The 15,134-nt window shown below is 56.6% G+C and overlaps 1 protein-coding gene across 1 annotated transcript in view; it reads right to left on the reverse strand.

Annotated features, from left to right (window-relative positions):
- Positions 1-6,875: 6,875 nt before the first annotated feature.
- The window catches only part of LOC144820176 (uncharacterized), a 93,993-nt gene continuing 85,734 nt past the window's right edge, over positions 6,876-15,134 (reverse strand). The window contains exons 2-3 of the mRNA XM_078677793.1: positions 8,881-9,151; positions 6,876-7,867 (exon numbers count right to left, since the gene is read on the reverse strand). Of these exons, the coding sequence (XP_078533919.1) occupies positions 6,876-7,867; positions 8,881-9,151 (1,263 nt within the window). The remainder of the gene's footprint in view (positions 7,868-8,880; positions 9,152-15,134) is intronic.

Consider the following 15,134-nt stretch of genomic DNA (forward strand, 5'->3'; position numbering starts at 1 on the left):
AGCATCAGAGTGCCCACCACTGCCCAGCATCAGAGTGCCCACCACTGCCCAGCATCAGAGTGCCCAGCATCAGAGTGCCCACCACTGCCCAGCATCAGAGTGCCCAGCATCAGAGTGCCCAGCATCAGAGTGCCCACCACTGCCCAGCATCAGAGTGCCCAGCATCAGAGTGCCCACCACTGCCCAGCATCAGAGTGCCCAGCATCAGAGTGCCCAGCATCAGAGTGCCCACCACTGCCCAGCATCAGAGTGCCCACCACTGCCCAGCATCAGAGTCCCCACCACTGCCCAGCATCAGAGTGCCCAGCATCAGAGTGCCCACCACTGCCCAGCATCAGAGTCCCCACCACTGCCCAGCATCAGAGTGCCCAGCATCAGAGTGCCCACCACTGCCCAGCATCAGAGTGCCCAGCATCAGAGTGCCCACCACTGCCCAGCATCAGAGTGCCCAGCATCAGAGTGCCCAGAATCAGAGTGCCCACCACTGCCCAGCATCAGAGTCCCCACCACTGCCCAGCATCAGAGTGCCCAGCATCAGAGTGCCCACCACTGCCCAGCATCAGAGTGCCCACCACTGCCCAGCATCAGAGTGCCCAGCATCAGAGTGCCCAGCATCAGAGTGCCCACCACTGCCCAGCATCAGAGTGCCCAGCATCAGAGTGCCCACCACTGCCCAGCATCAGAGTGCCCACCACTGCCCAGCATCAGAGTGCCCAGCATCAGAGTGCCCACCACTGCCCAGCATCAGAGTGCCCACCACTGCCCAGCATCAGAGTGCCCAGCATCAGAGTGCCCACCACTGCCCAGCATCAGAGTGCCCACCACTGCCCAGCATCAGAGTGCCCAGCATCAGAGTGCCCACCACTGCCCAGCATCAGAGTCCCCACCACTGCACAGCATCAGAGTGCCCAGCATCAGAGTGCCCACCACTGCCCAGCATCAGAGTCCCCACCACTGCCCAGCATCAGAGTGCCCAGCATCAGAGTGCCCACCACTGCCCAGCATCAGAGTGCCCACCACTGCCCAGCATCAGAGTGCCCAGCATCAGAGTGCCCAGCATCAGAGTGCCCACCACTGCCCAGCATCAGAGTGCCCAGCATAAGAGTGCCCAGCATCAGAGTGCCCACCACTGCCCAGCATCAGAGTGCCCAGCATCAGAGTGCCCAGCATCAGAGTGCCCACCACTGCCCAGCATCAGAGTGCCCAGCATCAGAGTGCCCAGCATCAGAGTGCCCACCACTGCCCAGCATCAGAGTGCCCAGCATCAGAGTGCCCACCACTGCCCAGCATCAGAGTGCCCACCACTGCCCAGCATCAGAGTGCCCAGCATCAGAGTGCCCACCACTGCCCAGCATCAGAGTGCCCAGCATCAGAGTGCCCACCACTGCCCAGCATCAGAGTGCCCACCACTGCCCAGCATCAGAGTGCCCAGCATCAGAGTGCCCACCACTGCCCAGCATCAGAGTGCCCAGCATCAGAGTGCCCAGCATCAGAGTGCCCACCACTGCCCAGCATCAGAGTGCCCAGCATCAGAGTGCCCACCACTGCCCAGCATCAGAGTGCCCAGCATCAGAGTGCCCACCACTGCCCAGCATCAGAGTGCCCAGCATCAGAGTGCCCACCACTGCCCAGCATCAGAGTGCCCAGCATCAGAGTGCCCACCACTGCCCAGCATCAGAGTCCCCACCACTGCCCAGCATCAGAGTGCCCAGCATCAGAGTGCCCACCACTGCCCAGCATCAGAGTCCCCACCACTGCCCAGCATCAGAGTGCCCAGCATCAGAGTGCCCACCACTGCCCAGCATCAGAGTGCCCAGCATCAGAGTGCCCACCACTGCCCAGCATCAGAGTGCCCAGCATCAGAGTGCCCAGCATCAGAGTGCCCACCACTGCCCAGCATCAGAGTGCCCAGCATCAGAGTGCCCACCACTGCCCAGCATCAGAGTCCCCACCACTGCCCAGCATCAGAGTGCCCAGCATCAGAGTGCCCACCACTGCCCAGCATCAGAGTGCCCAGCATCAGAGTGCCCACCACTGCCCAGCATCAGAGTGCCCAGCATCAGAGTGCCCAGCATCAGAGTGCCCACCACTGCCCAGCATCAGAGTGCCCAGCATCAGAGTGCCCACCACTGCCCAGCATCAGAGTCCCCACCACTGCCCAGCATCAGAGTGCCCAGCATCAGAGTGCCCACCACTGCCCAGCATCAGAGTCCCCACCACTGCCCAGCATCAGAGTGCCCAGCATCAGAGTGCCCACCACTGCCCAGCATCAGAGTGCCCAGCATCAGAGTGCCCACCACTGCCCAGCATCAGAGTGCCCAGCATCAGAGTGCCCACCACTGCCCAGCATCAGAGTGCCCAGCATCAGAGTGCCCACCACTGCCCAGCATCAGAGTGCCCAGCATCAGAGTGCCCAGCATCAGAGTGCCCACCACTGCCCAGCATCAGAGTGCCCAGCATCAGAGTGCCCACCACTGCCCAGCATCAGAGTCCCCACCACTGCCCAGCATCAGAGTGCCCAGCATCAGAGTGCCCACCACTGCCCAGCATCAGAGTGCCCAGCATCAGAGTGCCCACCACTGCCCAGCATCAGAGTGCCCAGCATCAGAGTGCCCAGCATCAGAGTGCCCACCACTGCCCAGCATCAGAGTGCCCAGCATCAGAGTGCCCACCACTGCCCAGCATCAGAGTCCCCACCACTGCCCAGCATCAGAGTGCCCAGCATCAGAGTGCCCACCACTGCCCAGCATCAGAGTCCCCACCACTGCCAAGCATCAGAGTGCCCAGCATCAGAGTGCCCACCACTGCCCAGCATCAGAGTGCCCAGCATCAGAGTGCCCACCACTGCCCAGCATCAGAGTGCCCAGCATCAGAGTGCCCACCACTGCCCAGCATCAGAGTGCCCAGCATCAGAGTGCCCACCACTGCCCAGCATCAGAGTGCCCAGCATCAGAGTGCCCAGCATCAGAGTGCCCACCACTGCCCAGCATCAGAGTGCCCAGCATCAGAGTGCCCACCACTGCCCAGCATCAGAGTCCCCACCACTGCCCAGCATCAGAGTGCCCAGCATCAGAGTGCCCACCACTGCCCAGCATCAGAGTGCCCAGCATCAGAGTGCCCACCACTGCCCAGCATCAGAGTGCCCAGCATCAGAGTGCCCAGCATCAGAGTGCCCACCACTGCCCAGCATCAGAGTGCCCAGCATCAGAGTGCCCACCACTGCCCAGCATCAGAGTCCCCACCACTGCCCAGCATCAGAGTGCCCAGCATCAGAGTGCCCACCACTGCCCAGCATCAGAGTGCCCAGCATCAGAGTGCCCACCACTGCCCAGCATCAGAGTGCCCACCACTGCCCAGCATCAGAGTGCCCAGCATCAGAGTGCCCACCACTGCCCAGCATCAGAGTGCCCAGCATCAGAGTGCCCAGCATCAGAGTGCCCACCACTGCCCAGCATCAGAGTGCCCAGCATCAGAGTGCCCACCCCTGCCCAGCATCAGAGTGCCCAGCATCAGAGTGCCCACCACTGCCCAGCATCAGAGTGCCCAGCATCAGAGTGCCCACCACTGCCCAGCATCAGAGTGCCCAGCATCAGAGTGCCCACCACTGCCCAGCATCAGAGTGCCCACCACTGCCCAGCATCAGAGTGCCCAGCATCAGAGTGCCCACCACTGCCCAGCATCAGAGTGCCCACCACTGCCCAGCATCAGAGTGCCCAGCATCAGAGTGCCCACCACTGCCCAGCATCAGAGTGCCCAGCATCAGAGTGCCCAGCATCAGAGTGCCCACCACTGCCCAGCATCAGAGTGCCCAGCATCAGAGTGCCCACCACTGCCCAGCATCAGAGTGCCCAGCATCAGAGTGCCCAGCATCAGAGTGCCCACCACTGCCCAGCATCAGAGTGCCCACCACTGCCCAGCATCAGAGTCCCCACCACTGCCCAGCATCAGAGTGCCCAGCATCAGAGTGCCCACCACTGCCCAGCATCAGAGTCCCCACCACTGCCCAGCATCAGAGTGCCCAGCATCAGAGTGCCCACCACTGCCCAGCATCAGAGTGCCCAGCATCAGAGTGCCCACCACTGCCCAGCATCAGAGTGCCCAGCATCAGAGTGCCCAGCATCAGAGTGCCCACCACTGCCCAGCATCAGAGTCCCCACCACTGCCCAGCATCAGAGTGCCCAGCATCAGAGTGCCCACCACTGCCCAGCATCAGAGTGCCCACCACTGCCCAGCATCAGAGTGCCCAGCATCAGAATGCCCAGCATCAGAGTGCCCACCACTGCCCAGCATCAGAGTGCCCAGCATCAGAGTGCCCACCACTGCCCAGCATCAGAGTGCCCACCACTGCCCAGCATCAGAGTGCCCAGCATCAGAGTGCCCACCACTGCCCAGCATCAGAGTGCCCACCACTGCCCAGCATCAGAGTGCCCAGCATCAGAGTGCCCACCACTGCCCAGCATCAGAGTGCCCACCACTGCCCAGCATCAGAGTGCCCAGCATCAGAGTGCCCACCACTGCCCAGCATCAGAGTCCCCACCACTGCACAGCATCAGAGTGCCCAGCATCAGAGTGCCCACCACTGCCCAGCATCAGAGTCCCCACCACTGCCCAGCATCAGAGTGCCCAGCATCAGAGTGCCCACCACTGCCCAGCATCAGAGTGCCCACCACTGCCCAGCATCAGAGTGCCCAGCATCAGAGTGCCCAGCATCAGAGTGCCCACCACTGCCCAGCATCAGAGTGCCCAGCATCAGAGTGCCCAGCATCAGAGTGCCCACCACTGCCCAGCATCAGAGTGCCCAGCATCAGAGTGCCCAGCATCAGAGTGCCCACCACTGCCCAGCATCAGAGTGCCCAGCATCAGAGTGCCCAGCATCAGAGTGCCCACCACTGCCCAGCATCAGAGTGCCCAGCATCAGAGTGCCCACCACTGCCCAGCATCAGAGTGCCCACCACTGCCCAGGATCAGAGTGCCCAGCATCAGAGTGCCCACCACTGCCCAGCATCAGAGTGCCCAGCATCAGAGTGCCCACCACTGCCCAGCATCAGAGTGCCCACCACTGCCCAGCATCAGAGTGCCCAGCATCAGAGTGCCCACCACTGCCCAGCATCAGAGTGCCCAGCATCAGAGTGCCCAGCATCAGAGTGCCCACCACTGCCCAGCATCAGAGTGCCCAGCATCAGAGTGCCCACCACTGCCCAGCATCAGAGTGTCCAGCATCAGAGTGCCCACCACTGCCCAGCATCAGAGTGCCCAGCATCAGAGTGCCCACCACTGCCCAGCATCAGAGTGCCCAGCATCAGAGTGCCCACCACTGCCCAGCATCAGAGTCCCCACCACTGCCCAGCATCAGAGTGCCCAGCATCAGAGTGCCCACCACTGCCCAGCATCAGAGTCCCCACCACTGCCCAGCATCAGAGTGCCCAGCATCAGAGTGCCCACCACTGCCCAGCATCAGAGTGCCCAGCATCAGAGTGCCCACCACTGCCCAGCATCAGAGTGCCCAGCATCAGAGTGCCCAGCATCAGAGTGCCCACCACTGCCCAGCATCAGAGTGCCCAGCATCAGAGTGCCCACCACTGCCCAGCATCAGAGTCCCCACCACTGCCCAGCATCAGAGTGCCCAGCATCAGAGTGCCCACCACTGCCCAGCATCAGAGTGCCCAGCATCAGAGTGCCCACCACTGCCCAGCATCAGAGTGCCCAGCATCAGAGTGCCCAGCATCAGAGTGCCCACCACTGCCCAGCATCAGAGTGCCCAGCATCAGAGTGCCCACCACTGCCCAGCATCAGAGTCCCCACCACTGCCCAGCATCAGAGTGCCCAGCATCAGAGTGCCCACCACTGCCCAGCATCAGAGTCCCCACCACTGCCCAGCATCAGAGTGCCCAGCATCAGAGTGCCCACCACTGCCCAGCATCAGAGTGCCCAGCATCAGAGTGCCCACCACTGCCCAGCATCAGAGTGCCCAGCATCAGAGTGCCCACCACTGCCCAGCATCAGAGTGCCCAGCATCAGAGTGCCCACCACTGCCCAGCATCAGAGTGCCCAGCATCAGAGTGCCCAGCATCAGAGTGCCCACCACTGCCCAGCATCAGAGTGCCCAGCATCAGAGTGTCCACCACTGCCCAGCATCAGAGTCCCCACCACTGCCCAGCATCAGAGTGCCCAGCATCAGAGTGCCCACCACTGCCCAGCATCAGAGTGCCCAGCATCAGAGTGCCCACCACTGCCCAGCATCAGAGTGCCCAGCATCAGAGTGCCCAGCATCAGAGTGCCCACCACTGCCCAGCATCAGAGTGCCCAGCATCAGAGTGCCCACCACTGCCCAGCATCAGAGTCCCCACCACTGCCCAGCATCAGAGTGCCCAGCATCAGAGTGCCCACCACTGCCCAGCATCAGAGTCCCCACCACTGCCCAGCATCAGAGTGCCCAGCATCAGAGTGCCCACCACTGCCCAGCATCAGAGTGCCCAGCATCAGAGTGCCCACCACTGCCCAGCATCAGAGTGCCCAGCATCAGAGTGCCCACCACTGCCCAGCATCAGAGTGCCCAGCATCAGAGTGCCCACCACTGCCCAGCTCGTACATCATAAACATACCATTGTCAACCTCATTACCCTCAGGAGATAGACACATTTTAGTAGACCTAAATGTGAACATCACACCAGCTCCCAGGCACCCAGCAGTCACAGACATCATCACACAAACTACAAATCTGAAAAGAAAAAATCAGCTTTATTCAGCGGAATCACAAAAGAAAAGCAAATGAGAGTCCTCGCTCATTAAAGGGCAATGGCCAGTCCAATAGAGTCTCAGCAATAGCTTGTGCCTCCATGGGTGTCATCTCACCCAAACATGCCTGCACATGGCGTTTAATCAGCTGTGCTGACTATGGGGGCACCATCTGTGGAATCCTCCGGCACCGCATGGACAGGAGAGGGAAGGACAGGTGGAGTGGGTGCAGGTGTAGTGGATTCATCCACACTGGTTGGGGCATCGCCGAAAGTAGATTCAAAAACCTGGCTGCACACCTCAGCCAGGGCGGAAAAACTACCACCAGAACCCGGGGACACATTGGGGGTGGAGGTACAGGGCTGTGAGTCAGTCCTACTGGGTGTGTGGATGTGTGTGTGAGGTGTCTCCCCTCTCCCTGTGGGTGTGCCTACTTGCCCTTGAGACTGTGTGCGTGGAGCTTTGAGCTTCTTATGCTGTGTGTGTGCGCTGGGTGTGTCTGACCTGTGGCGTGTGCGTGTATGCTGTGTAGGTATGTGAGAGGCAGAGGTGGATGGCTCGGAAGGATGGGGGGGGGACAGATGCTGCTGGGTGTACATAGCTGCCGTCAGCGTTGATTCAATGGCAGCCACACTCCGACGCAGATCAGACATGGCTGATGACATGCCCTCCATGAACGACACCACCTGTGTAATCAGTTGTGTATGTCCATGGAGGACAGACAGCATGGATGCCTGACCTACTGCAATCTGCCGGAGTAGGTCCACTGTCTCAGCACTGAGGGCAGCAGGGGACACAGGGGCAGGGGCTGCGGTGCCGGGAACAAAGGAGACACGGGGGCTAGCACGGACCCTAGGCACACCAAGGAGTGGGAGGTTGGAGATGGGACTGGAGGAGGGGAGGGCAGCCAAAGATGTATGAGTGACCATTGCTGCATATTCCCCCCCCTCCTGAGAGTCTGTCTCGGATTCGTCGGCATGGTACGATGTGTCAGTCACATGTCGTGCGGCCTGTAGACTCTCCTCCCACTCTGTGCCACTGCCTCCCTCTGACACCTCCCAGCAGGTGGCACTGTCGGTGTGTCCCTCCGCCTGGTCCGCGCCTCTGTCTCCTCCAGATTCAGATGATGATGCTGTGAGCAAGGAGAAGAATTAAAACATATCAGTCACCTGTACACATCAGACATATCAGCTGCAAATCATATGGCCTCTTTCGTCAACATGGCATGCATCATGAGTCACATGACACATAACTCTTCATAATGACAATTCTACTTGTGGAGAAATGTCAGAGACACACAGCTCAATGTAAGGTAGGAGACAAGGTATAGGCAAGGAAAATACTTGTATGAGAGACACAATCATGATCCACTGCCTGACAACAGGATAGCTGATGATGCATAACAGTTCATTACCCAACCCTGCCACCCAAATCAAGACCTGGTCATGTTTGATTAGCTTTGACTCTGTGCCACATTAGAAAAGTCCTGGGCAAACTGCCATGTGATGCCGTCCTGGGACCTGAAACAAGTCTTCCATCACCTCACACTGCCATCACCGCTTTGTACATCCAAAGTCACATTGTGTGGCAAACCATCAATACCATGTACAAAGAACATGCCACAGATGGAGAGAATATGCACACACGCACTGCCCAGTGTGAGTATGCAGAAGTCCAAAATATAGCACATGTACATTGTGCACCTGCAGCTAACACAAGATAATTAGAAAGTGTACCATGGACAAAGGCCACTGAGGCTGACTTGTGCACAAAACACTTGTTGAGACTCAAGAACAGTGCCACAATATGAAGAAGGGCAGACATAGTGCACATGTGGTGCTACATTTAAGGTACGAACAGGTGTGACATACCCCCCTACAACATGAAGATGTGCAAAGGAAGATGCAACTTGAGACACTGCACCATAGGAGTACATGTCAAAAACAAGCATTAGCCAAAGCAAACCTCTACTGTGGAGTAGGGCAAGGCATGTAAAGAAGCAGCTGCTGACAGAGGGACAATCGAATTCCAATGCATGAACTGCCTGTCTGACTACACCACTCAAACTATGGGAGTGTGACCATGCCGTAGAGCTCTTCAGGTACCATTTCTCACACACATGACTACAAACAGACATGTACCTACCCCCTTCGTGCTGCTGTCCCTCCTGCAACTGCCTATGGAGGTCTGGGAACACCACTTCCAGGACCCGGAGCATGTTGGGGGTGAGTTGCCGGCTGCCGCCATGCCGGCGTGGAGCTTCCAGCTTCAGCTGGACTCGGGCGATGCGGCGGCTCCAGCACCGGATGTCCTGCCACCTCTTCTTTATGTTTCGAAGCCTCCTGCGAGGCCCCCCCTCGCTCCGGACAGCCCTGGCGATGTCCACCCAGATTTCACCCTTCTCATAGGCAGATACCTGTCACAAATGTAAAGTTACAGAACATCAGTATACCTGGTGCATGTTCCCAAGACACCCATATGTCCACAAAATACATGATGACAATAGGGCAACGTATGGCACACACATTAGCATCATTGTCCAGGAGTATGTGGCCTGTGTGCTAACAAAACTGCTTAGCATTACATTGTAAATCTACAGATTACATGAGGGCTGTAAAACACTCTTTGAGCATGACACTCACTGAACAAGACATGCTATATCTGGGTGCAATGCAGCACGTGACATGCTGTCACACACCACACTACAACAAATAACTCTCTTCTAACAACACTGTGCACCCTGGCACTCACTCACAACAACATTGCATCTATCCAGTATTACTACACAGTGGCTATGATGTCACACACACAACAGGTGCACACTCCAAGGTATTGCACACATCACTCACCTGATCCCCTGGTCTCCCATACAGCTTGCTGAAGTTGGGCAGGAGGGCATCCAGAAGGGCCTTGTTCTCACCATCAGTGAATGCAGGTGCCCTCTCCATGTTCAGCTAATCAGGGCCAGAGGATTCAGAGACAGCAGCTGTGGTTAGCACACCAATGTTGTGCAGGCAAGTGCCCTCCCACAGCCACATGCTGCCTTATATCTGTGCTGCAGAGGGTCTGTGAGTCCAAGGAGTAGTGTGTGATAGGCCACCATAATTTGCATCCTATGTTCCATCCAATCACATCACACCTAAGCCCATTACACACATATGCATGGTTTGAAAATAGAGCCAGAGCTGAACAACAACTTTCGCAACATTGTATACTTTTTCCTAACTGAATCTTCCAGGACACCTGTAGGAGTGTAAAAAACTCCGTATCCATGACAACCTGGTTGCATTTGGAACAGTACACTGTTTCCTTAGTTGTTCCCTATGAAATTTTAAAAATCCACACACAAGTACGGTGACATTGCCATTGCTACACATTGAATGGTGTAACGATGCGTACACAGGCCCGTACCATTGGGGTACGCTCAGTAGAGCCTAAAGGCGATAGGGAAACGATGCGTACACAGGCCCGTACCATTGGGGTACGCTCAGCTCGCGTAGAGCCTAAAGGCGATAGGGAAACGATGCGTACACAGGCCCCTACCATTGGGGTACGCTCAGCTCGCGTAGAGCCTAAAGGCGATAGGGAAACGATGCGTACACAGGCCCGTACCATTGGGGTACGCTCAGCTCGCGTAGAGCCTAAAGGCGATAGGGAAACGATGCGTACACAGGCCCGTACCATTGGGGTACGCTCAGCTCGCGTAGAGCCTAAAGGCGATAGGGAAACGATGCGTACACAGGCCCGTACCATTGGGGTACGCTCAGCTCGCGTAGAGCCTAAAGGCGATAGGGAAACGATGCGTACACAGGCCCGTACCATTGGGGTACGCTCAGTAGAGCCTAAAGGCGATAGGGAAACGATGCGTACACAGGCCCGTACCATTGGGGTACGCTCAGCTCGCGTAGAGCCTAAAGGCGATAGGGAAACGATGCGTACACAGGCCCCTACCATTGGGGTACGCTCAGCTCGCGTAGAGCCTAAAGGCGATAGGGAAACGATGCGTACACAGGCCCGTACCATTGGGGTACGCTCAGCTCGCGTAGAGCCTAAAGGCGATAGGGAAACGATGCGTACACAGGCCCGTACCATTGGGGTACGCTCAGCTCGCGTAGAGCCTAAAGGCGATAGGGAAACGATGCGTACACAGGCCCGTACCATTGGGGTACGCTCAGCTCGCGTAGAGCCTAAAGGCGATAGGGAAACGATGCGTACACAGGCCCCTACCATTGGGGTACGCTCAGTAGAGCCTAAAGGCGATAGGGAAACGATGCGTACACAGGCCCGTACCATTGGGGTACGCTCAGTAGAGCCTAAAGGCGATAGGGAAACGATGCGTACACAGGCCCGTACCATTGGGGTACGCTCAGCTCGCGTAGAGCCTAAAGGCGATAGGGAAACGATGCGTACACAGGCCCGTACCATTGGGGTACGCTCAGCTCGCGTAGAGCCTAAAGGCGATAGGGAAACGATGCGTACACAGGCCCGTACCATTGGGGTACGCTCAGCTCGCGTAGAGCCTAAAGGCGATAGGGAAACGATGCGTACACAGGCCCGTACCATTGGGGTACGCTCAGCTCGCGTAGAGCCTAAAGGCGATAGGGAAACGATGCGTACACAGGCCCGTACCATTGGGGTACGCTCAGCTCGCGTAGAGCCTAAAGGCGATAGGGAAACGATGCGTACACAGGCCCGTACCATTGGGGTACGCTCAGCTCGCGTAGAGCCTAAAGGCGATAGGGAAACGATGCGTACACAGGCCCCTACCATTGGGGTACGCTCAGTAGAGCCTAAAGGCGATAGGGAAACGATGCGTACACAGGCCCGTACCATTGGGGTACGCTCAGTAGAGCCTAAAGGCGATAGGGAAACGATGCGTACACAGGCCCGTACCATTGGGGTACGCTCAGCTCGCGTAGAGCCTAAAGGCGATAGGGAAACGATGCGTACACAGGCCCGTACCATTGGGGTACGCTCAGCTCGCGTAGAGCCTAAAGGCGATAGGGAAACGATGCGTACACAGGCCCGTACCATTGGGGTACGCTCAGCTCGCGTAGAGCCTAAAGGCGATAGGGAAACGATGCGTACACAGGCCCCTACCATTGGGGTACGCTCAGTAGAGCCTAAAGGCGATAGGGAAACGATGCGTACACAGGCCCGTACCATTGGGGTACGCTCAGCTCGCGTAGAGCCTAAAGGCGATAGGGAAACGATGCGTACACAGGCCCCTACCATTGGGGTACGCTCAGCTCGCGTAGAGCCTAAAGGCGATAGGGAAACGATGCGTACACAGGCCCCTACCATTGGGGTACGCTCAGCTCGCGTAGAGCCTAAAGGCGATAGGGAAACGATGCGTACACAGGCCCCTACCATTGGGGTACGCTCAGTAGAGCCTAAAGGCGATAGGGAAACGATGCGTACACAGGCCCGTACCTTTGGGGTACGCTCAGCTCGCGTAGAGCCTAAAGGCGATAGGGAAACGATGCGTACACAGGCCCCTACCATTGGGGTACGCTCAGTAGAGCCTAAAGGCGATAGGGAAACGATGCGTACACAGGCCCGTACCATTGGGGTACGCTCAGCTCGCGTAGAGCCTAAAGGCGATAGGGAAACGATGCGTACACAGGCCCCTACCATTGGGGTACGCTCAGCTCGCGTAGAGCCTAAAGGCGATAGGGAAACGATGCGTACACAGGCCCGTACCATTGGGGTACGCTCAGTAGAGCCTAAAGGCGATAGGGAAACGATGCGTACACAGGCCCCTACCATTGGGGTACATTGAGTCAGACATGGTCAAGTGAACGATTGTGTAGGCTGCGTCCCTGTCCACCTTCATGTCACCATTGGCAGAGTCACACTAGGAAATCACACAGCAGGGATGTAGTCTACACTCATGTCAACCATGTGGATGCATACATCAGCATGGCACACATACATCAGTATGTGCCAGGTTTGGCAGACATTGAAGAAGCACAGGGATTGTGACCGTGTGCCTCAGTTGATGTGTAAATAGCTTGCACAACATGTCATCATTCATGATGCACATGTGCATCACATGCATTCAACAATTTCAACACGATTGACGTCTGCAACATGTAGCGTGGCACATGAACACTCGAATGGGCCACAATTCAGTACAGGGAACTGCCACATGATGACAGGAACATGCCCACTGTCACAGAGGTGTCATAGCCGCACAGCATGACCCTGTGTGACCACGTCATGTGTGTGCCTTGTGCTACATTGTGCATGCTGTTAGCATATGCCATGAAGAGGTCAGTAAAGTATTACTCACCTCAGAATATCCACACATGTCATCCTGGACATGGCAATTTCCGTAATACCGTACACTTGTGTGTTGGTGTGTAATTCCTCTGGCTCTGCAAGTATCCTTGGCGTTGTGTCTGCCCTGATGACGTTATCTGAGTAGTCATATGTCACCTCTGCGTCCACACGTCAGGTCCTCTGTTTGTTTCTCAACACCAACGCAGCTCCGGTCTAAGTTAAAGCTTACACATTTTGTACCCTAAATCATTGTACTAACACTTCAGAACATTTACCTTTTATTGTCATACTCAAGACCGTGCCAATAGGGATGTCACTTACAAAGCCTGTGAGGAATGAAAAGGCCTCATGTTGGTGAGTGACCCTCACCGTCTGTGTCTCCACGGTTTTCACGTCAGGCACAACAACAAGAGCTGCTCCAATTGCGGGGAGCTGACATATGAATCCAGGTGTGATATGTCCCACAAGCCACTTAGACTCCAGCAGTTGGCACAGCAGCACAATAGCTCATGGTTGGGATGTAGGACCAGTGCATGTGTGTGGGTGTGGAGACATGTGAGCCCCTCATTAGTACATCATTCCCCAGGCGACACTCGTCAGGTAAACAACAAAAGTCAGAGATGTGTAATTGCATTGACAAATAACCATGATGCAAGTGCAATGCTGCATGGGATTAGGGTGACGGCGACCACACGGCTCCATCAGAACAGCAGCCATCGTAGCCAGCACCACGACCTACGGTCCCAGCCCTGCATGTGACACAGGAGGAGTAACTGCACTTCCTCATGTCCATGATGTCCTTCACCCCGGCCAGTGACTCTGCATCAGCTTCTGGCCCACCGTACCCGTCAGGGGGCAGTTGCGCCTCAGTTGATATGCCCCTGACGCCATCATTCGCTGAGTGACGGACGCAGGCGGTGCATACGTCCCAGAACCGCTGTGACAGACATGATCGGAATGTTCATCCAGGTCCCCGCTGGTGCAACTCACAACCTCACTGCCAGATCTCCCCCAGGTGTCAGCCGTGGCGCCATTCTGGGGTGGTGCTGGCCCCGATAACACACACTGTACGGCTCCGCCGTGGTAACTGTGTGGCAGAACACCGCTCTTAATGCTGCATGGGAATGTAAACATCAATGAGCTGGCCACACCTCATTACAATTGGCGCTAATGAGTATTGGGAGGGTCAAGAAGACCCACTGGCACGTGAGTGTCAGTCCCAACACCACAGGACAGGTGGACTGGGGGATGCGAGTGTTGTGGACACCTAGCCAGACACAGGTGATGTCTCAACTCAAAAGATGTATTTGGATGATTTGGCAACGTTCAGTGTAGTGTTTATGTGGGCGGTTGTAACCATGGCCCTTCATCTCCCTGTTGTTGCGGTGAGGACCAACTTGTCACTCAGGTCCTTCAACTACACTAACGCTACGCTGAGCCTCTGCAGGCTCATCTTGATGAGAGTACTGTATGTATTTTTGCAAGCTTGTACAGCCACGCAGCATGTTTGTCTGTACATAGGCACGTTGTCAGACCCCCACTGCCCTACCCGGACTGACCATGTTCCCTGTCCTACCACCCCATCCCAGGAAGCATCTGCATGCAGCCCTCAAAACCACAGAACACATTCACGTTACCTACGCTGTAGAGGGTATCCAAGAGGTACAGGCACTACGCAAAGATGTCATCATCCTCCCTGACTCTGGGAGTGATGTTTAGCTACTTGACATGCATCTTTGCCTGCTACCCACACTCTCTGTGGGATATGTTTGTGTAACAGCTGCCAGTGTATGCGTTGTAGGTACAGCCAAAACGTGGCCACGCCCTTGTCGGATGCCAATCAACAACACTACTTTTGTTCCGGTGTGGCCTGGATAGCCACCACTCACTGGTCAGATCAATGACACCCAGGGAGGCTAATTAGTCCTAAGCTATGTATGTATAGAAATGTGACACTTTGCTACTGCCTACTGTTCCTTACAGATATTGGTTCACAAAAGGTAAGTAACTAGTCCTTGAAAGTACTGTGCATCTGCTGTAGGAGCATATATGTTGTGTCCTTGCTGTGATGGCAGGGTGACTAATGTACACACACCATGCCACGTGTGTAAATG

This window comes from Lissotriton helveticus, chromosome 2_1 (assembly GCF_964261635.1).
Source record: "Lissotriton helveticus chromosome 2_1, aLisHel1.1, whole genome shotgun sequence".
Classification (NCBI taxonomy): Eukaryota; Metazoa; Chordata; class Amphibia; order Caudata; family Salamandridae; genus Lissotriton; species Lissotriton helveticus.